The following is a 20,697-nucleotide window of genomic DNA, read 5'->3' as shown; positions in this document are numbered from 1 at the left end:
AGTGGAAAATTCAGCCTGTGGATTTTCTCAGGGAGTGACTTTTAATATTTAAAAAACCTAGACTTGTGGTGTATCACAAGCCATACAGTAGCTCCTGCAGAGCAGCACTAATTCCTTAATAGACCTGTGAGCCAAATTCCCCCTGCTTCCGAAGCTCACGACAACACTTACCCATGTCTTGTTGACCTATGACCCCTGGGGACAGATGTACCTCATTTTCCCGGGCAGCTCCATTCACACAAGAGGACAAAATTCCACACCAAACATCCCACGTGAGCACAAAGCTACCCCTTGATCTGTGCACGGAGACTCAGATCTTAAGTGCCTTCATTCCAAACCATTTTTTGTGAAACTGCAGCTAAAGTAGTACTGTTACATTGCCCAGTAGTGATATAGTTGCAGTTACTGTTATCAGCAGTATTAAATTAATGTAGGGACTGCAGCACTAATCTGTAGATTTTTTTTCCCGACAGGCAGCTGCGAGAGCAGCAGCTGTAGCTGCAGGTGAAAGCGCCAGTACACTGTTTTAATACTCATCATATGCGGATGTATAAGCAGAGCAAGGGAGGTAAACATTAGGGGATGCATGCAAAAGCTCTGCCCTCTGGTTTGCCACTTCATAGGCAAGAACATCTGGCATTTTGTAACCATAACAGCCCGCAGTGCGTGCTCGCGTCCGGGATGCTCGCAGGGGCGTGACGGTGCGCTCCAGCCCCGTGTTGCAGGTGTCGGCCGCCCGCCTCAGGTAGCGGCTCACCTGGGGGGGCAGCGGCCGCCCAGCCTCCGCGTCCGTCCCTGCCCACACCCGCCCCCCCCTCTCCCGGCCTCTCGCAAAACCGCGCTGCACTGGCACCGTGCGGATTATTGAAACTTTCCAAGGAAAAATACTTCCTGTTTCCCTTGAGAATTGCGAAAGGAGCGTCTGGCTTCAAACCGCTCCAGCATACTCGGAATGTGTTGAGTAATACTGAGCGCAAGTGCCATCTGCTGTTAGCGTTTTCATTCCCATCAGGTTTACTTCAGGAACAGGTGTCTGGCCCTTTTACCATCTCGCCGGCATTCGTGAAGTTTTATTCGAAGTTCGAACAAAATAAATAAGCAAAACAACAACAACAACAACGACAACATAAAACAGATACATACATACACACTTACCGTACTTGTGTACCATGACGTGAAAGCGATGTAACGATGAAGGGAACCGTTTCACCGAGTGAAGTTGTCTCTTCGGCACCCCTAAACCTTGCTAAAGACATATAACCTCACTTGGCAAAGGGGCGGACAGGAGAGCTTACTACTCGTTATGTTCACGGGCTTTCCCAAACTTTTTAAATAACTTCCTTTCGCAACTTCGGAAGAGCCGGCGACCCAAAACTAAAAAAAAAGAGCAGTCGACGCGAAAGGTTTCCCTTCGAAGTTGCCTCCTTGCCCGACCCTCCCAGGACGGACCGAGACACGGTGGCCGCCGCCGCCACCGCGCTGGAGCTATTTTTTCCCGGCTGTACCGGGGACGAGAGATCAGCCCCGTGTCAGAGCGAAAGTGTGCGGCCGCCGAGCCCCCGGCCTGCGAGGCGTCCTTAGTGGGAACGGCTCTGGGACGCAGGGGAGAGGGGAGGGTGGGTCCAGCAGATCGCCTCCTTAGCTCCCCGCACCGCCGGACAGCGACCGCCAGGGGGCCGCCTTCGCGGTGCGTAAAGTTTTGGAAACGCACTCGACCAGACACTCACCGCCGCGCTTCAGTGACACCTGTTGCGGTCCTAATGAGAAAGGCAGAAAGCAAAAAAAAAAAAAAGCAAAGTGTCTCGCATTTACCCTCTGCGGGATATGCTAGTTGAAGAGCTAAGAACGTAAAATTAGACGTTTCTTTTTTGATCTGGGAACAAAAAGAATTTCTATTTTCAAGGGAGGAGTAGCGGTTGGTTTGTAAACCTGTTATGTTTACGAGGAGAGCGCAGCATTAACTATACCTTGATGTTCAATCCGGAGAGTAAAACTGTTCAAAAAAGCAGATGCAAACAGAACTCGTTCGCTTAAAATAGTTGTAGAAATGTACTGTTCTGATTATATCTTTGTGTGAGAGTAAAAGAGGACTCGACGATTCACTCACACCGAGCTTTTTCCTTCAGCTTTAATTTGCATTTTCCGATATAGTTAACACCGTTCAGGTTGTAGCCGCAAAGAAAGATTGTCTCAGAAATACAATCAGTTTTGTACACAGAACGTATTGTGCCGTTGTAGCAAAGTTATAAATTGAAAGTCTTTCTAAAACGAGTTTCAGATGCACAGAAACGGAATATGCGGTGGCTGCTATCTAGTGGCGACGAGCCGCAGTACATCACTGCTGTCTTTTTTAAAAAACTAGAGGAAGCGGAACAAGCGCTTACAGCCTGTTTATCAAATCCGTTGGTCCCCGCGGAGCACCTGTATCGTGCAAACCGCTCGGTGTGACAGTGACACGTGGAAAAAAATGCAGACGAGCCACCTAGAAACGCGCTTCCACGAAACAATGTCAGAACACCCCCACAGAGCACCCTGGTGTCCCACGCGTATGTGCTGCCGACGTCATTGCTCCCCAGTGCTGCCCTCGCAACACCGCGGTTCGAGAAGGCCAGCCCCGGGGGCCTGACACGAGTGGGAAATAAACCCAGCTATGTTCACGACAGAAAACAGGAGACGTTTCTCGGCACAGAGGATTGTGGGAATCGGAACCAAGTCCCTAGTCATGGCTGTGAAGTTGTGAGAAGCTACTGTACGCCTGTGGATCCTTTAAGAAGGAGAAAATCTTAGACTTAGAACAACAAGACACTAGAATCTGAATGAGCAGGATTCTCAGAAGATGAGGAGGCATCTCCTGCTCTGGGTGCTGGGGAGTGGGCAGATCTTATAAGACAAAAGAACACCGTAAACATTTTATACACTCAATTTCTAACGTTTATTTGAGAGAAAAAAACACATTTCAAAATCACTTCCTTTTCGCAGACCCAGGGAACACTTTGCACACAGAGAATGCCTAGAACAAACAGTTAATGTCTGAAATAGTTTCCAAGCATTTAATGGGAACCCAGCTCATTTCAAGGGACCCTTCAAGGATGCATGAGACGCTGACAGGCTTTGCAGTGGGGCTGCGGTCAGCCTCCGGTGAGCCTAAATGTTTGTTTACCGCCTCAAGGTCGTTGTGTGATTCCTCTCACCCTTTCCGCAGCTTCGGTGAAACAGTGTGTTGCCACGAAGGAGAGAAAAATCACAATACAGAAGACGGATATTGAACCGTTTACGGAAAAGCAGGACTATTCAGTCGCACATCTGCAATCGGAAATTCCCGAGCCAGCTCTGGGTACACATTGCCACATCTCTGGCGGGGGCAGAGGGAGGCTCTGCTCAGCAAACATGCACAGCATGCGATGGGCAAGACCAGGGCCCGCCTGCTCTCGCTGGGCAGGAGTTAGCCCATCTTCCAGGTGTCGGATTTTTAGGGTTGCAGGAAACCTGCTGCATTCCGAGGCCTTGGGGGCACACCTGGACCAGGCTGACCAGCACTGCTGCCAGGGAAGACACTCTGGCTGTGGAGGACTGAACACTGAGGGCTTTTCATGCAGCCACAGGGGGTCCTAGTTGGACAGGTAATCTGAGGGGGAGACAGCACACAAAGAGGCACTTCGGTGCATGAAGACGCTAGCATCTGACTTGTGCACGGGGACAGTGAGTGGCTCGCAGTGAACGCAGGGACAGCAGGAAGGAGGAAAAAGCCCCAGAACAGCCCAGTGTTTCACAGTATATAAGCAAAACATAATACAGACTTCACAATAATATCTGTACACAGGTAGAGTGCTGGTAGTTAAGGAAGGCACTAAATATGTAAAAAAAATAGTGTCTTTTAAAAAATATACTGTAAAATGTCATTGATATATCAAATGTTCCTCCAAAAAATAATTATATACCCTCAAAGCTCAAATACATACTGTCTACCGAGAAACATCAAAAGAGCGACCACACTGAAATTAACATGAACAAACCTCTGAATACTAAACTAACACAGTTACAAACATGGAACAAATCGCTTTATGCAAATAGGCAACCAGTAAACATTTGTCCATTTTTGTGGATACAGTTTTTGGTTGCATCAGGGGCCAAAATGCCTTATGTCACACCCACAGAAAGTGTCATTAAGAAGGTCGTATGTTAAATGGGGCTCAAGACAAGCTTTGAAGACTTCACAACACTTGACACGTATTGTGTCTCCCTCATTTACTATTGTGTGCATCACGCCACGCTGTCCCTGAGAAGATCACTGTGGAAAGTGCAATTCTGTTTAAGTGGTGCTTCAGCAGTAAACAAGTCGTGGACTAATTTCCTAGCAATGGATGCATTTTAAATCCGTTCTCTGAAAAACTGAATTTGCTACATCATTAATTAAAAATGAAATTACTGATACATTAATTGGAAAAATATATTTTGTAGAAAACCACTTCAAGAAGTCCATTTCTGTACAAACGTCATAAAACAATTTATCTGCTGAAATACACTCGACTGACTGACTACTTCAGTATCCTTAAATGTCTGACCATTATCCTGACAGGAGGACTTAAGTGAAATAAAGAATTTGACAAATGTCCACTTGAAATGTCTGTGCTAGACACAGTTCTTCTGACAAGGTAAATGTGGTTCATATACAGCTCTCTGTATATATGTATATTTCTGAGGAAATTTCACATTGATTCCTGTTCAGATGCAAATGGAATCTGTTTCCAGAATAAACCTGAAATGTTAGTCCTTTCTCATGTGTTTCTGTTTGAAATAATGACAGTGCAAAGCCTGAGCAGGCTTTCTAATCACCCAAAATGCACATCCCCCACATCATTCTGCTCCATGGTTTCAGTGCTTGAAGGACAGACAATCAACCCACACCAGTGCATTTGCAATGAAACCTTCTATCCATTAGAGAAGAGAGTCACAGTTACCCCAGACCCGTGTACCCCAAAAAACAGACTTCAGTAGAGAGGCAGCCCCCAGCAGCCCGGACACTTTGGAAGGCACCATAGAAAATGTCACCTTCCCCAAATGAGAGAGCTGTGCCTTCCTTCCCCAGAAAGTGCATGATGCTTAAGAGAGAATCCTAGATAGTCCCAGAGGTAGAACCCAGAACCAGACTGTCGTCGGCCTGGCTTTCACAAGAAGGTGTCCAGTTCTTGCTCATTCCATACTGAGTACCCGTTTCTGTGCTCCTCGCTCTCTGTGGAGAAACGGATACAGAGCATTTCAGTGTCTCCTCCTTGCTGCAACTCAGTGCACTCCACTTGCATGCTGGCTAAATCTCTGACTTGTGACACATTGTTCCATTGCATTGCCACCAGGGTTTCTTTTCCCAGCATTATTCCTTACAAACAAGCAAAGTCTTCAAGTGGCTTCAACAGACACTGCAGGGGATTCTCTTGTTTACCCTTCCCATGTCCAGATCCATGCAAATATCTCATTTACTGCAGTAGTGTTCCAGCAGGACCTTTGTCCTCTTAAAAAACTCCAACATAAAAGGAGTAAACTGACATGATTTTTTCAGAGTAAGATAAACCTTTTTTTGTTTTGTTTTTCGTGTAAAAATCTTAAACAGAATAATCAGGTATGTCTGCCCAAACACAGTTTACAGGAAACCTGTGAGAAAGCATACAGTTTATGTTGAACCTGGTGTTATTGTTACCAGTGAAGAGAAAGCACTGAGCTTACAGTCTCCTCATTGTCAGATATGCTCAGATTCACAGATGACAGAAGAGAAATCCCCTCCTTCAAGCTCTTGACCCAGGCAGTGCAGCACAGAGTTTCTGTGTCTCTGGTGTGCTGTCCTACACTCCTTCTGTATGTGAAATGGTAATGAAGCGTACTCACCAGTCCCATGAGTGAAACGCCGCCTGGTTTAAAAACAGAGACAGAAAACAGGATCGGTCAGGTTGCACTTGTAAACCAATACTGGACCCACAGACAGCAAAAGGTCACAAAGCGTTTAATAATAATAGCAGACCTTTCTCTCAGTGAGGCACCACTACAGTAAGATTAGGATGCATGTCAATTTTGCAATGCCTTATGATCATTGATAACACCTACATAAACATTTTGTAAAATGTTTATAGTAAACATTAATAAAATGTCTCCCCTATCATAATGCAGTATGCAATATCGCAAGCCACAGGCCTTCAGGAATTCAGTGGTGTTGCTGATCACTGGAAACTGGAGTGTCCTGACCGGCTAATCCCAACCCAGTCCAGCCTGGGAGAGCTAGTAACCCTAGCTCAGATTCCCAGCGCCAGGAACACAGAGCTCAGACTGGGCTCAGTGAGTGTCTCATTAGAGATCGATGGTTTTCTTAATTGACGGGTGTCAGCCCATCAGACCGAAGCACAGGGCCGCAGGTTTTAAAAAGCCAAGCCTCTCTGGGACTCACCTCTGTAGCAGGAACAGGCCCAGGATGACAAGCAGGAAGACGGAGTCCACGGTGATCCAGAGCATAGTGTAGGTATCGGGAGCCTGAAAACACGAGCACACAGAGGCTGGCCATCAGTCTACTGTGGAAACCACAGCTACAAATTCTTTGCCAGTAAACCAAGTTTCCTCCTGCTTTTGTATTTGACCCAAAGGGTTGTGAGAGTCTGTGCCTGCGGCTGGAAGGTTGCCGGTACGAATCCTGCGGCCGGCAGAGGAATCCTATCCATTGGGCAAGACCCTTCACCCCAACTGCTCCAGGGGCGCCGTATAAATGGCTGACCCTGCGCTCTGACCCCAAGCTTCTCTCCCTGTCTGTGTGTCTCATGGAGAGCAAGCTGGGGGTCATTTGAAAAGACAAATTCTTAATGCAAGAAATGCCAATAAAGTGATCTTAAAAACATGGAAACCTCAAAACCGTGGTCAAGCTCACAGAAATGCTAACAAAAGAAAATTCCTTCAAACCAGCCCAGATCATTTTTAAAAATGTACATCTGTCCTATCATGCAGTCAGATTTAAAGTGGAACTGGGGTTTTAATGCTTGATGTCATCTCATGCACCAGGGTGGGGTATGCAGTGAGTATCTCCTCTCTGTTGAAAGAAGAAGTCCACGATGCTGCACGAGCACTGTTCACGGACGTTAGTGAGCGGCGTGGAAGGGGGCGTGTGGGAGTACTCACGAGGATCCAGGCGGGCTGCGTCATGTTCTTGAAGTGGCGGCAGGTGTTAGTGGTGACGGAGGTCACCCCCGAGCACCAGAGCAGAGAGAAGAGCCAGGACTCGTTCACCACGTACAGGTTGACCGACACGTTTCCCCGCCTCAGATCCCTGCCGGCAACCAACACAGACGCCAGTCACGCGCCGGCTCGCTCTGGGGAAACCCTGGAGCCATGGCGGCTCTCCGCAAGTGTGACCGTCGCGGTTCCGCGCGGCCTCGTGCCCTCGCCGCTCCACCCCACCGGTTCGTCCCGCCACGCCTGGGGCGCGAACCCGGGTCTCCGGCGTAACACAGCAGGGAGCCAGCCGAGTGAGCTAAAGGAGACCCCCCCCAGCCCAGGCGGCTGAGGCCCCTGCTACGCGGAGGGAGGGTGATAACGTCACCGTGTCCAGACCAGCTCCGCTACACAAGCACAAAGCGGCAGCAAAGTCAACACGGGAACGAACAATGCAGATCTGCTGCGGACAAACACGACAAACAGCCATACAAGAACACAATCAGGGAGCACCAGGCACCGGCCCCCAGTGCTCAAGCCCACCTGATCTCCGCGGGGGTCAGGCTGCTGTATTTGAGGTTCAGCTGGTCTCCTCCGTCATCCTCCATCAAGGATTTATTAGCATAGACATGCTTAAAATCTGGGGCCTTCATCTTCACAAGTTTTCTGTACCGAGATGGCAACCACAGCACCTGTACGGAGAGACCATCACCGCCCCCTGTAAGAGCTCCTCCATGTGCTCTGCATGGTGCACATCTGGATGGTACCTTTTCACTGATATGTATTCACAGTGCATTTCAGCTGATTTGCTGGAGTCTTTACTTAAACAGAAATAAAAGAACTATTAGGATTATCAAGAAACTCTCAGCTGGACCTGAACGGTCTCTTAAATGTAAGTATTCACATGTCCTTTGCATATAACCATTCATTCATATGCTGTTCAAGACACCTGAAGAGGGTGTCTCCACAGCCAAAACCTTGTGTTTCTTTACTTTTCCTTTCAGTATGAAATAAACCTTTACCTGTTCATTCGTATACTGTGCTTAGGGGAAAAAAGCAGTAAACAAAATAAACCATATTTTCACTGCTGGATGGTTTAAAAATGACCTCTGCACACTCATCCCTGACATTTATTAAGCAGATACATTTTTATTACCAGTTGTGAGAGACAGATCAGGACTGCTCACCTGTTTCTGCGGGATGTTGGAATCCAGGATGGCCTGCACAGTGCGGAGTGTGACATTGAGCTCATCGGAGTCACCTTTGAGGTCAAAGATGATGGACGTATTGTGTTGCTTGGCCAGGTCCAGCAGCTCCGTGAGCGCTGGTATGGTCTGGTTTCGGATGGCCACCTTGTCCTCCTCTGAGAGCGACGAGACCGTGTGGAAGGGGTCACTCTGAAACACAACACCTGTCTGAGAAGACTCACGTGGATGCGTGTTGTATGACTTGCCTCCTGTTTCTAGAACCCAGGTTATTGTTTATGGTACAAATCTATATCCACCTCCTCCACACTACCTGAGTGATGTTAACTAGGTAACAGGACAGGTTCCACACAGCCAGCTGGGGACGGCAGATTTGACTTAGGTGTGAGCAAATGGCACACAGCATCAATCTGTCCTGCAATCTTGTAATAGGACAGCAGGACATAGATTTTTAATACACAAGGGCTGTAAAACACTTGCGTTAGAATGAAATGTACATTTTCTGCAAAAGGGAATTTTCTTCAATGCAGCCAGACAGGAACGCTGTCCTCAGTGCCTCCGTCAAAGGGCTTGTGCACTCACCTTGAGAAACCAGTCTCCAGCATTGAGTGTCTTGAGCTCTTCCCACGTGAAGGTGTGGCTTGCGTTTTCAACCCGCCCAGGGAATTTCTCTGACACATCTGTAGTCCTCCGGAGGGATTTGTCATCGTGCATCAGGAAAGGAATTCCATTCTGACTGTGAATTAAAAAAGAGGGATGGAGTCACATGGTCAGAGAAGCAGAGAGAGCTATGGGAAATGCATTCTCTGATTGCTGACATGAGGTTCAAAAACGTTTCATCTCAAATCGAAACCTTTCTTTATGTTAGGAAAAAAACAAGTACATTATCTCACTGATACCCTCTGTTAAAGGGGTAAATGCTCAAATTGGGATCAGAAGCTAAGTGAACAGATCCTTGGATTATCTATCACCAAATGGGTTAGTTGGGCCAATGAGCTCCTCCTGTGTTTAACTATTCTAAACTAAACGTTTCAGGCAGTCCGGGCTGTTGCTCTTGAATTCTTGTGCAGTCTGGCTTACACCTTCCTCTGCCTCACCTGATGATCACGTCTGTCTCGAAGGCTTTGACGTCACACTCCAGACTCCTCCTGAAGGACAGCATGGTGTTCTCCGGGGACATCTGGGGGGACAGCACACAGGAGCACGGTTCAGAGAGACAGAGAGAGGACACACACACAGCAGCACCTGGGCCTCCCACCTGTGCTAACATCCACACAGCAATCAGATTCCCTCTTGACCGCTCCTGACACTCCTGAATAAATGTTATCAGTGCCTGATCTCCCATTAGGCACTGTAGGCACAGTGCCTCGGACCTATGACATTTTTAGGGCCTACAAAGGAGGGAAAAACTAGTGACTGACGAAAAACGAGCTGAAACAACATGCTTGCGATGGACTCTCGGTGCTCCAAATCCATAATCATACGCTCTCCAGCGGCTGTTCTAGAAACTAGACATGTGGAAGTGATGGTTGCCCGGCTTGCTCCATCAATCACGTGGTTTAGCGTTAGAAGTGCATCATGTCAATCGACGTCATTCAATTGGCGTTTCCCCCTCTTTCTGCACATTTGGTAGTGAAAGTGCCCGAGGCCTACGGACACCACAATCCGGCCCTGAATGTTCTAGGTGAAAAGGTGCACAGAATGTGCACCATGCTGGCGCAAAGCAAAAAGAGAAAAGTTTTTATCTCTCTTTGCAAAAACTTTCATGGAATTTGTAAGACAAAAAAATAGAAAGGAACTAATTGGAAATAGAAATAAGGCATTTAAAAAGAATGTAAACACTGCTGGTTTTAAATGCCGGTAACCATGAAAGTAAGATTTACTCAGGAGTTCCTAAAAAAAGGTCTGGGGCTGTTCAGGCCTGATATAAAAAACAGTCAAAATCAGTACAAATTAATGAGACGTAAATAATAAGAAATGTCTTTGACGAACGCAAGCTGGTAAAAAGTCAGATGTCTGTTTAGACAATTTTACCCAGAAGATTATTTTTATTTTTTAAATTAATTACTGCTGCAAATACACTTGACGTGTAGCTTATATACCTATTTACAAGTCGTTCTGCAACATCAGCTGTCTTGCAGTTGGTCCTCTCTAGACTGATCCCAGAGATCTGTGTTCCGGCTTCATCATGCACAAGAAACTGTAGAGGTCTTATGCCAGGAGTGTCCAATCCTGCTCCCGGAGGACTGGTGTGTCCCTAGGTTTTAATTGCAACTCGGCTTTTAACAATGTAAAACTGCTCATTATGGGACTGATTGGATTTATCAGCTTCTCCCGAAACTCCTCAGGTGCTGCTGTTTAAACAGACTTAGAAAACCCGCAGACACACTGACTCTCCAGGACCAAGATTGGACACCCGTGTTTATCCATGAAGGGAGCAGTCAGCCAGTATACTCTCCCATGTCACAGATGTGGCAGGGAACTTGAGCAAAGATATTGGTTATGGTACTTGTCATTGCTTTAGAAACACCATCACGTTTTTTATATTTCTTTTAATGAAGAAGAACCTCACGGGGCCTGAATGGCTCTCTTGCAGTTCAGCAAAAGTTCTTGGAAGCAGTGGCACGCTTTCCTACTGCTAGAGACTGCCACAGCTTTTTATCAAACTTCAATTGATCCTTCATTCAGGGGCGGTCACCCTGAGCACTTCCACTCCCAGCCATGACAGAACTCTGCACCTATCAATGAATTACAGGAATGCTCCTTGCTTTATTAATCCCAGTGCTGAAGATCACTTTGATAATTAACGATTTTCTGGGGCGAGGACTTTCAAAGGCAAGGAGCGGAGTGGAGCTGCCCTTCAGTGGTCAGATAGTACGCCCAAGTAAAGATGGCCGTGCAGTAGACTCACTGTGTACTGTGCGTGCGGGTTTAAAAGAATCAAGAGGTTCTCTCACTCACCGTGGGTGCTCCCCTGTGTCCGATCAGAGCTGGTTTTGGGGGGAGATTTTGTTTTTCCAGGAAGCAAGGTGAAGAGATCAAGAGAGGAGAGAGGAACACCGCTGCCCCCACCACCAGGTAGGCCAGGAGGATGACAACCCTGGAGACTGAAGGTACAGGAACACACCTCAGCACTGACCACCGCCTGACAGTAGGTGGCAGCACTGCACCGAGAGACTGAGTCTATATGAATACTGAGGATTCTTGTGATGCTCACCTGCTCTCCTGGCCATGAAGAATCTCTGGAAGACAAACCAGCCCAGGAGGGACACTGAAACCACCCCACCTATCTGGAGGAAGGGTCCCGTCATCTGGAGAGAGCACAAAGATGCTGACAACCACTGCATGCATCACTCCTACTGTAACTACTACAGCAGAACTGATGCAAAGGCACTCCCGCCTCTTGGGCGACATCAGTGGAACGAGTCCCACGCAGACTCTTGCCTTCCAAGGCATCATGAGCAGTTTCCACCTCCACCCTTCACTTTCTTCTCAGTGTCAGCAGCTTCAGTAACTCTGTTCTTTCTGACGTGCCTCTGTGACTGCTCTTCCCCTTACCTGCAGCGACATGAAGACTGTGACCCATTCTTCTTTCCATTCAAGGCATATCCCAGCAACCCCTGCAGCAATGATCAGCACAGCCAGAAGCAGCAGCACCTGCAGGGCAGAACGGAGCGATCAGGCCGGCCTGACAATGTCACGCGATTGATCTTAAAAAAGCATCTTTTGTGATATTTAGTTCCCCGATCACAACCTTAAGTTACATAAATACCTTGTGAGTGCAATGCAAATTCAGAGGTTCCCTCAGTGCCACTTGGAACAGTGCAAACACCTGCAGATTCAATCATGAAGACGTTTAAACTGGGGCATCACGGCAACAGATCCTTACGACCACACAGAAGAGATTTCTGTGTCTTAGTGTTCATACTGCAACATCAAATCCGAAAATAATAAACAATCATTTCACTTTAATGACACGTGGAACAATAGAAAGGTTTGAGGAGTCTTAAGAGACTACTTTTCCATTCCAGTCAGCTTCCACTAGGTGGCAACACACCCACACAGGTGGTGATTTTTTGCAGGCCAAGGAACAGGGTGGCACTGTGGCGCAGTGGTTAGCCTTGCTGCCTTGCAGCGCTGGGGCCATGGGTTCTGGACCTAGGGTGCTATCTGCCTGTGCTCAAGAGCGAGGAGCGCTGTGTGGGGTTTGTATGTTTTCCCTTTGTCTGTATCAGTTTTCTCCAGGCGCTCTGGTTTCCTCCCGCAATCCAAAGACATACTGGTAGATTAATTAGCTTCTGGAGAAAGTGCCCAGGTGTGAGTGTGTGTGCCCTGACATGAACCAATGTTAAGTCCTGGGTGTAACCTGCCATGGGCTCCTTTGCTTGCATGCAAACTCTTGAATTACGTGTTTCTGGATGATTTCTTTACAAAGTCTTTCACTTATGGAAAAACAGCTGTAAGCTTGTGTCCAGATGTGTGGGTCCTGGTGTCACAATGCCTCCTGTCACCGGCTCAAGGCGTGTCTTACCAGCAGGAGGCAGCTGTAGCTGACCAGCACCGAGGACATGATCACCACCACGATGAACCAGTTCACCCACCTGAACCTCAGCAGACTGAACGCCTTCCTGCAGGAGATCAAACACATCAGATACAGAGGACACAAACTCCCAACCTCGCAACAAAGGTTCTGGCAGACCGCTGATCAGTGACCTCCTCTCCGGATTGAACTGTGAACCAGATGACTGGCACAAACTGAACACACCGACCCAAAACTGAATCAATTATTTTGGAAAGATGTTCTGGATCAGCGACCAGGAAGAGGTGGAGTCTGGTTACTGACAGCTCGGACCTGTGACGCTGCGACAGGCTGCACAGTGGGAGCAGACAGCACACTCACCAGTTGACATCGTCCCGGTCATTGATAGCTGCCCAGCACACATAGATCCAGCCGGCTTTGAGCAGGCATGCAAGGGCCAGGAAGAAGAACCAGCAGCAGGAACACTGCAAAGACATCACGGGCATCAGAGGCCAGGAGGACAAGGGGCAGAGAAGGCACAGACCACGGTCAGTCATGTGCCACCACACTCACTCTAAACCCTGGTGAGATAGCAACAGATGCTGCAGAGTGCAATTCAAATCTTCCAGGAGTCTGACGATCACGTCTCCACCCCCCCCCCCCCCCCGCTGACAATTTAATGCAAAGGTGCTTATTTAGAATTTCGCATTGTTTTCGGAAAAGAAACTTAAAAAGTTTCCTCTTTCAGGTAAAAATGATTTTAACAAGGTGGCGAAGACTGCTTTTTATTTTGTTTATTTGGGACGTCAAGTTCTAGGCTTGTGCTGCGGGGATAAAAAAGATGGCCTGGTCTCTGAGCAGCTCAGCAGCCCCACAGAAAGCCCAGCTGTCCCAGGGTGAACAGAGCAGCAGAAAAACCTGTCTGTGGCGAATTCCTCATCATCACAGAAATAAGCCCTAGACCTCCAGCCACCCTCAGCCTCGGAGCACCTCTTGGGAGGAGGAAACAGACACCAGGCTAGAAGATTAACATCTCCACCCCAAAAAAACATTCCTCTTCTCCCCTGAAGGAGAGATCCCATGCAGCTGTGCGCCGGCTCAGGCAAAGGTGGAGAGGTGCTGCTGGAGTCCTGCCAGCTCCTGCTTCAAGTCTGGTTTCGCCCTCTTATTTTGTGGGTCTCAAAAGTGTCAGATGGAGCAGCAGATAGCGGCCCCCCCCCCCCATCCCCTCCAGCAAGAGACAGGCAGAAAGAGCAGATCAGTCATGTCAGAGCACCCAGCTCCCTGCTACTACTTGTCTCTTAGGAGTACCCTTTTCCAGATTCTCAGCCTTCTAATTGTTCTGTCACAACTGACTGCCAAAAACGCACAGAGCTGAACTCTGGAATGCTGTACTTATTAAAAGAAAAAAAAAAACTTGCAATGAACATCAATTCATTACTCAATTTCAGGAAAAAAAGTCTGTCAAATGGTAATATATTAGTCACGACAAATGCTCTGTGTCATTTAATTGGTATTTTAAGTTTTCTCTTAAAATGAATTATTATTATTGGAAAGAAGGCTTCAGGCTAGAGCGCAGTGGACAGGCTTCACAGCTGCAAGGGGCTGATTCTTATCCGGTTCTCCGGAAACCCTGCCGTGTTACTGACCCTGTGTTTATTCTGACTTCCGCTTCTCCAGCGGCAGCTGTAGACCCCTCGAAGGCATTTTCGGCAAAAGCTGTCCTGAGGCATGCTCCCACTTTCAGCGCCACCTGGAGGTGAGGGAGACAGAAGACAGCACATTCAGTAGACGACGGGAGCCGATGCAGCGTCTCAGCAGTGCACCCTGTGCAGGCCGTCCTCTGTGAGGCTGGGTGGGTTTACTGTACCTGTCTTTACAGCCCGGTGCATGTGGGAGTGCCCCATTACAGCACTCTCCCGCACCTGAGCACTCACCACCAGGATGGGCTGCTACACATTAATTAGGTGTCTTTCCCTGCAGTGAATTACATTAATCCCTTTTTGTATTTTCGAAATGTGTAGGTGCGGTACTCTCAAGCTTGCATCACACTGGAGTCAGGTTATGTCAGCCTGGTACAACAGTGCAGTACTAATGCACAGATGCACACAGGAGTCTCTAAAGCAGGAATAGAATCAAACAGCTAACCCAGACGAATAAGCAATTTGAGGTCAAGGGGTGCCTTGAAGCTCTTGATCTGATCTAGGTCCGTATCACAGCACATATCAAGGCGTTTCTCCTAACTGCTCTGGCCTCCCCATCACAAGCTGCTCACACAGAGAACAAAGGCTCTTCTAAAAAATAGGATAAGGCACCTTTTCAGTGTTCTCTGCATGATCTGAATACTGCTCAGAGGAGGGAAAAAACAAATGTGACCTCAGAAAATACCTTGCTGAATAGCAGGCAAGCTGAGGCAGAGTCCTGGCACAGCTCTAATAGAAACACTTCGGATGGCACTGGGCACCTGGTGTGCAGATTTGAGCCGGCACATCCACTGTTTCTTTGAAAGCCTACATGCCATTCTCTTGTAGTTATGAAACCCCTGAATGCGGGACTGCGAGGTGTGTAATTAAATCCGGGCTGTTTCAGGCCAAGTGTGTTTTGCTCTTAACTAAGTGGTCCTCTTTTAGGAGAACAATAGCGAGTTCAAGCTGAAGCTTTGGGAGAAATTCATAAACTGTAAATGTAACCATAGTCATTCAGGTGTAAAATGCATTGAATTCTTGCAGAAACAAATTTTTGGTAAGAATGTCACAAGTGCATTGGCTACTTTCCCAGCTAAACCTACAGTACTCTGCCCAATGCAGAAATGTCTTAAAAACGCAAACAAAAAAACTGTGCATAACAATAGACTCGGCGTTACATTTAATAAAATTTAACTCTTTAGTAGGAGATCCGCATCCCTTTTCTAATGGAAACACACACAAGGTTTATTAAAAAGAACTGGCATAATCACACACAACAAGGACACCATAATGGTATCAAATGAACTCTTTAAGCAGAGAGCCCTGCATCATTTCACCAACTCTCTTTGGCCTTCTCTAATTAGCGAACGTTCTTACATTCAAATGATGCCCTGCATTCTGCACCTAGTATCCTAGATTTCACATAATGAGGAAGGAACTAACCACAGATGCTCACACAGAGCCTGGTGGCCTCACCATGCAAACTTGCGTGTGTGCTGAGCACAGGGCCTGTCACAAACATAACCAGGTGCCCTTTGTCAAGAAGAAAGGAGAGGTCGTTCACAGGTTGTGTGCTTTGTGTCTGGAGGAATGCAGCCATTCAGTGCCGAAACCTAATCTTCTGTGTAAAGAAAGACTTATGCTGTTATCCAGAGCAGTAATACAGCTAAACACTACACAACAGTTGAAGCTTTTCAATAACTGGCATGTCCTTTCATGAGCCACAAAAATCATTTTCAGGAAACAAAAATAATTCCATTGGCAATAGGCATTTGTCTGGATAATTAGAAATATAGAAAATCTTTATGCCTTTTTTATTTAGATATTAAAAGTTAATAATTATCTCACAAATAGTAAGAAATCACATTGGATCATACCAATTAACTGAATCCTAGTTTTAGAAGGATTCATTCATTAGTCATTATTATGTTTGTCATACTTACTGTAATTTTTAAATAAGGGTGTCAAACTGTGGGAAAACCATGTGACTGATTAGTAAACTACCATTTCTACCAGCTCTCCTAGTCATGGTAGATGAGTCACAGGAATGCACAGGCCAATGAAATGGTTTTTGTATTCAGTCAGCCCCTGGGGAGTTTCAAGCCACTGCGAAAAGTCCAAACTTGATGTAAGACACAACACCCCCACTAAACACATCCTAAAGGTTACTCTGTTCCTCTTCCCAGCTCTTCACCAACGTTTCAAGCCAGGTGTGGACAGAAAAGAGGAGATGAAGGTGCTCTCTAAGGAATGAGAGACCTGACACGATTCCTGGCCAGTCTGGTGCATCTGGTGCCGCGGGCTTGTTCTGGGGGTGAAGGGGTGTGCCCCCCCCCCCAAAAAAAAACTGTTGCTCTAGGACATCGGCCAGCAAAGTGCAGCACCAAGGGCAAACAGACCGTGCCCACTGTCGAGGAAATTTACCTATCAAGGAAGCCACAGGAGAGAGTTCTCACCTGAGTAAGGTCTTTATTTCAATATTGCAATATTGGGAGCCCTGCTGCCACTTCGCAAAGTGCAACCAGAGACTCAATTTGTTACAAGCAGTACAGGGTTTTTATAAGACGTTGCGCTGTAAGAGAAAGCTCAGCGCTTTGTCCCTTCTAAAACGTCCCCTTTCCCTAAGACAAAACAGATTACATCATAGAGCGAGAGAAGAAGCACTAGATTTGTTATTCAAAGCTTATCAGTTACTTTCGGCTAATTCTAACGACCCAGACGGCATATATTGTTTTGGTTCATTGTCTTCTAAAGTAACCTAAACAGTGTACTTTGTTGACGCACTGTTTTCTAAAATTCTGCACATACTGTAGCACAGCAATTACATCCTTGAAATATATTATCTAAAAGCACCAATATATTTTTTGCAAAGCTCTCTACATTTTAAGAATCAATTTACTTATAAGATTTCCGTTTCACCACGGATTTGTCAAGAACAGCGGCTGTGCTCACAGGGAGAGCCCGGTGCCCGTTCCCTGGGGCTGGTCTGTCCAGTCTTTTTCCCTGTGGATTGAACAGTCTCTCTACAGATCCCGGGTCCGACAGTGTGGAAGCAACTCTGATTTAATGAAACACGCTGGTGCCTAGAAGAGGAAAAAAAACCTACGCTCATGGAGCACGCCACTCCTCCAGAGATGTAACAGCCCGTGGGGATCCATCCAGCTATTTGCATCCTGGCTGCCAAGGAAATTCCTGAGAAGAGCTTTCAAGCCTTTGCACAACATTATTAATTCCTTTCAATTTTAACTTCCCCAGTTCGTAATACCTTCCCACATTGTCTCCCAGTCCTGTTAAGAAGAGGAACAGAATTGGTACACTCAAATCTTAAGAAAATAATTAGTCATTCTTTGTTGCCTCTGCTGACGCTCGACTGATACGATTTGCAATTCTTTCTCCTAGAGCTTGCCTAAGAGGGATTCAGCAAAAGCCAGTGATAGAGTAACCCTGGCCCACATGACTGCCTCTCAGTCTGCCAGTGAATGTGGCAATTACACAGAGCAAAGCTTCCTTCTTGACATGAGCTGAATGATATAGCCAGAAAAGGGACCATGTGCTCACCTAACAGCCCAGAGTGACACAACACTTGCTGTGAAGATAAAAAAAACATACAACTTCACAAGAGTTGTGACAAAAGAAAACTTTTTTGGACTTTTCAGCCCACGAACTAGTCTTCCTCGGGAGAATGAGGGAATTTGGGTGGAAAAGCCGGATCCTTTGTCATAAAGTTACATTTTTATCCCAGGAGCCCTTGATGATGCAACAGTTCCCTGCCTATAGCTGATAGAGGGCTGTAGAGCAAATCATCCAGCCATTGAATATCGTATCAAAGACATTCCACAGCTCAAGGACAGCAATACACTGTATCCAGGGCCCAGATCAGACTGAGCCCTCTGCTCACCCTGCAGTTCCAGGGTGCAATATCCCAATCCTAACGTCTGCTGCCGCTCTTTAAAATGGTAGGTACTAGAAACCCCTGTTAAAGTTAAATCATCAAGAGATACACTCCCCAGGAGGAGGTTTGAACCGGAGGATCAGATATCGGCTTGATCATCATTCGATTGATAACATTAGGCATTTGTGTCAGTGACTCATCACAAACACAGTAACAGTGCTGAAGCAAGGCAGGGCTAGAGAGGATTATAGGCAGAGCTCTCTGCAATGCCATGTGACACACATCTGAAGTGCTGGTGTTTACAGGGATACCAAAAAAAACAAATCTAAGTCTTTTGTCAATATAATGTCAAAGTATAAAAGTATAACGTTATCTGTTCAAAACACTGTGTATGTACACTTGAATTGGAACGACCCATTACTATCGCAACATTTTCCTGAGGATTGGGTAAAGATCACAAGTATGTTAAATGTGGGTCCCTTAGTTTGTTAAAAAAGCATGCTTCATACCCACACCACGATTTGTAAGAGTGCCTGAATATCTGCATGTCAACAATCCTGTGGTTCTGTCTACTCAACAGATCAAAGATACACCAAAACACACCCAGAGCAGCGGCATCTCTGTTTTGAAAACCCAAAGCAATGTCCGGATACGAAAAGAAAGAAAAGCATTAAAATGCAGAAAAGAAATATAGAAAGAAGTTATACAGAGAATACAATGACTTCTTTCAAACGTCTGTCAGTACTTTGGGAGCTTGTAAAAAGGTACTATCTGAGAGCTCACAATAATGCTCCAGTTTGAGCTGAAAGAAAAGAAGAAGAAGGCTCACAGATGTTTGTTTCTCTTATCTTCACTGAAAGGTTTTGCCAGTTGTGCTCGGTGTTGTTAAGAGTTTTTCCCACCTGTATCACTTATTTTACTTGCACACACACTGAATCTTATTATTTGCAGCTAGTTATCCGGAGGGGTTAAATATCCTGGTACAATTAACAACACGTACAGGCTGCAAGTCCTCATGCTGCGCAGGAAAGAATTATTGACCTCTTTCCACAACAAGGCACTCAAACTTTCACAAGTACTTGGACGTGAGAGAGAAGTTTCATCACATAAAAGTTAAAAATGTTTTTATTCAGTGAAAGTTAATGCAACCTCAGCTGTTTTGCTAGTTGGGTAATGAATAAACATTTTTTCACATAATATGCATTTTGTTAAAAGGTACATTTGGAGAAATGGAGCTTGTGGTGATGTCAGAGAGAGGACAAACTCTAGTTCTGACAGGGGGCGAGCTGGGGGAGAGTGCCCTCAAACCTTCACTCTCCCCATGTGTGCATGAATCGAACAGGTGAAGCCAAGTCATAAACACTTGGAAGTTCTAAACTGTGTGTGTATAAAATAAAAAAAGAACTGCCAATTCTTTTCCATGAACAGGAAGACCCAGTAGCAGAATTTGACAGATTGGTATTGGGTATTTTATGTCTGAACGGAGAATGCAGGTGTGCTTAATATTCTGTCAGTACACAGTTAAACGTAGTTCACAAACCTGTTTTCCTCACTGCAAAGTTTTGAAAGCTACATTCACAGAGCTGTGAAAACAAGCTGATTCACAACAGGTTGGAACCAATCTGCCTTTAACTCGAAAGGAACTGCCTTTCTAATTACATTGCCTTGGAATGGGCAGATTGCCCACGGTGAATATCAAGGGGCAAATAGTACTATGCTACCTCGGTAAGAGCCGCCTGATACGTTAGAGCACTTATTGTTGCAGTTGTCAGTGTAGGAGGTGATGGATTTATCCCACTGACAGATAATATACACAATGTTTCACTCAAATGCCTAAATTCATATCTAGGTTTAGATCTCTAGATTCTGTTGCTTGAAAGTAATCATTTTAAAGACCCGATCCACAGAGCTGTCAGGCATATAGTAGCCCGGTGTTAGAGACTGAAAGTGAGGAGGACACGAACAGAAGCTGTGAAAAACAACACTCAGATGTTCAGGTTTAAGTGCCAGTAGCTTCAAACTAAATCTTAGAGCTGGAAGGGAAGGAGGTGCCGTGCACAAGGAAGCGCATTAAGCGCTGCTGGAAGAAGCTGCGCGAGACATCGAGTCACTAAAACATGAAGTGAAAAGGTGACTTCATCTTGACAGTACACAGAGGTCAGATAGAAACGTCTGGAGTGTTTGTGTGGTCATTAATTAGAAGTTCCTCTGAAG

At 46.3% G+C, this 20,697-nt stretch overlaps 2 protein-coding genes across 16 annotated transcripts in view; both read right to left on the bottom strand.

Moving 5' to 3' along the window:
- dlg3 (discs, large homolog 3 (Drosophila)) overlaps positions 1-1,659 on the bottom strand; it is an 81,672-nt gene extending 80,013 nt beyond the window's left edge. For 2 of the 10 annotated variants that reach the window (XM_088597273.1, XM_088597274.1), the window contains exon 1: positions 1,156-1,654. In XM_088597273.1, coding sequence (XP_088453399.1) covers positions 1,156-1,171 — 16 coding nt within the window. In that variant the 5' untranslated portion in view covers positions 1,172-1,654. Of the gene's footprint in view, positions 1-1,155 lie in introns of all 10 variants that reach the window. The other 8 variants (XM_088597279.1, XM_088597278.1, XM_088597275.1 and 5 more) reach the window with 8 other exon arrangements.
- A 1,249-nt stretch (positions 1,660-2,908) lies between these two features.
- Positions 2,909-20,697, bottom strand: part of gdpd2 (glycerophosphodiester phosphodiesterase domain containing 2) — a 31,258-nt gene continuing 13,469 nt past the window's right edge. For 5 of the 6 annotated variants that reach the window (XM_088597302.1, XM_088597298.1, XM_088597299.1 and 2 more), the window contains 15 exons: positions 14,556-14,659; positions 13,288-13,391; positions 12,919-13,015; positions 12,160-12,219; positions 11,946-12,044; positions 11,605-11,698; positions 11,349-11,494; positions 9,485-9,567; positions 8,970-9,123; positions 8,370-8,579; positions 7,726-7,874; positions 7,150-7,297; positions 6,431-6,513; positions 5,878-5,900; positions 2,909-5,230 (listed from right to left, as the gene is read on the bottom strand). In XM_088597302.1, the coding sequence (XP_088453428.1) occupies positions 5,166-5,230; positions 5,878-5,900; positions 6,431-6,513; positions 7,150-7,297; positions 7,726-7,874; positions 8,370-8,579; positions 8,970-9,123; positions 9,485-9,567; positions 11,349-11,494; positions 11,605-11,698; positions 11,946-12,044; positions 12,160-12,219; positions 12,919-13,015; positions 13,288-13,391; positions 14,556-14,639 (1,599 nt within the window). In that variant the 5' untranslated portion in view covers positions 14,640-14,659 and the 3' untranslated portion in view covers positions 2,909-5,165. Of the gene's footprint in view, positions 5,231-5,877; positions 5,901-6,430; positions 6,514-7,149; positions 7,298-7,725; positions 7,875-8,369; positions 8,580-8,969; positions 9,124-9,484; positions 9,568-11,348; positions 11,495-11,604; positions 11,699-11,945; positions 12,045-12,159; positions 12,220-12,918; positions 13,016-13,287; positions 13,392-14,555; positions 14,660-17,697; positions 17,961-20,697 lie in introns of those variants that run through there. The other variant, XM_088597296.1, reaches the window with a different exon arrangement.

This window comes from Lepisosteus platostomus, chromosome 10 (genome assembly GCF_059453375.1).
Source record: "Lepisosteus platostomus isolate fLepPlt1 chromosome 10, fLepPlt1.hap1, whole genome shotgun sequence".
NCBI classification, from domain to species: Eukaryota; Metazoa; Chordata; class Actinopteri; order Semionotiformes; family Lepisosteidae; genus Lepisosteus; species Lepisosteus platostomus.
The sequence above is the reverse complement of the archived record's forward strand: the minus strand, read 5'-3'. Positions and strand labels throughout refer to the sequence as shown.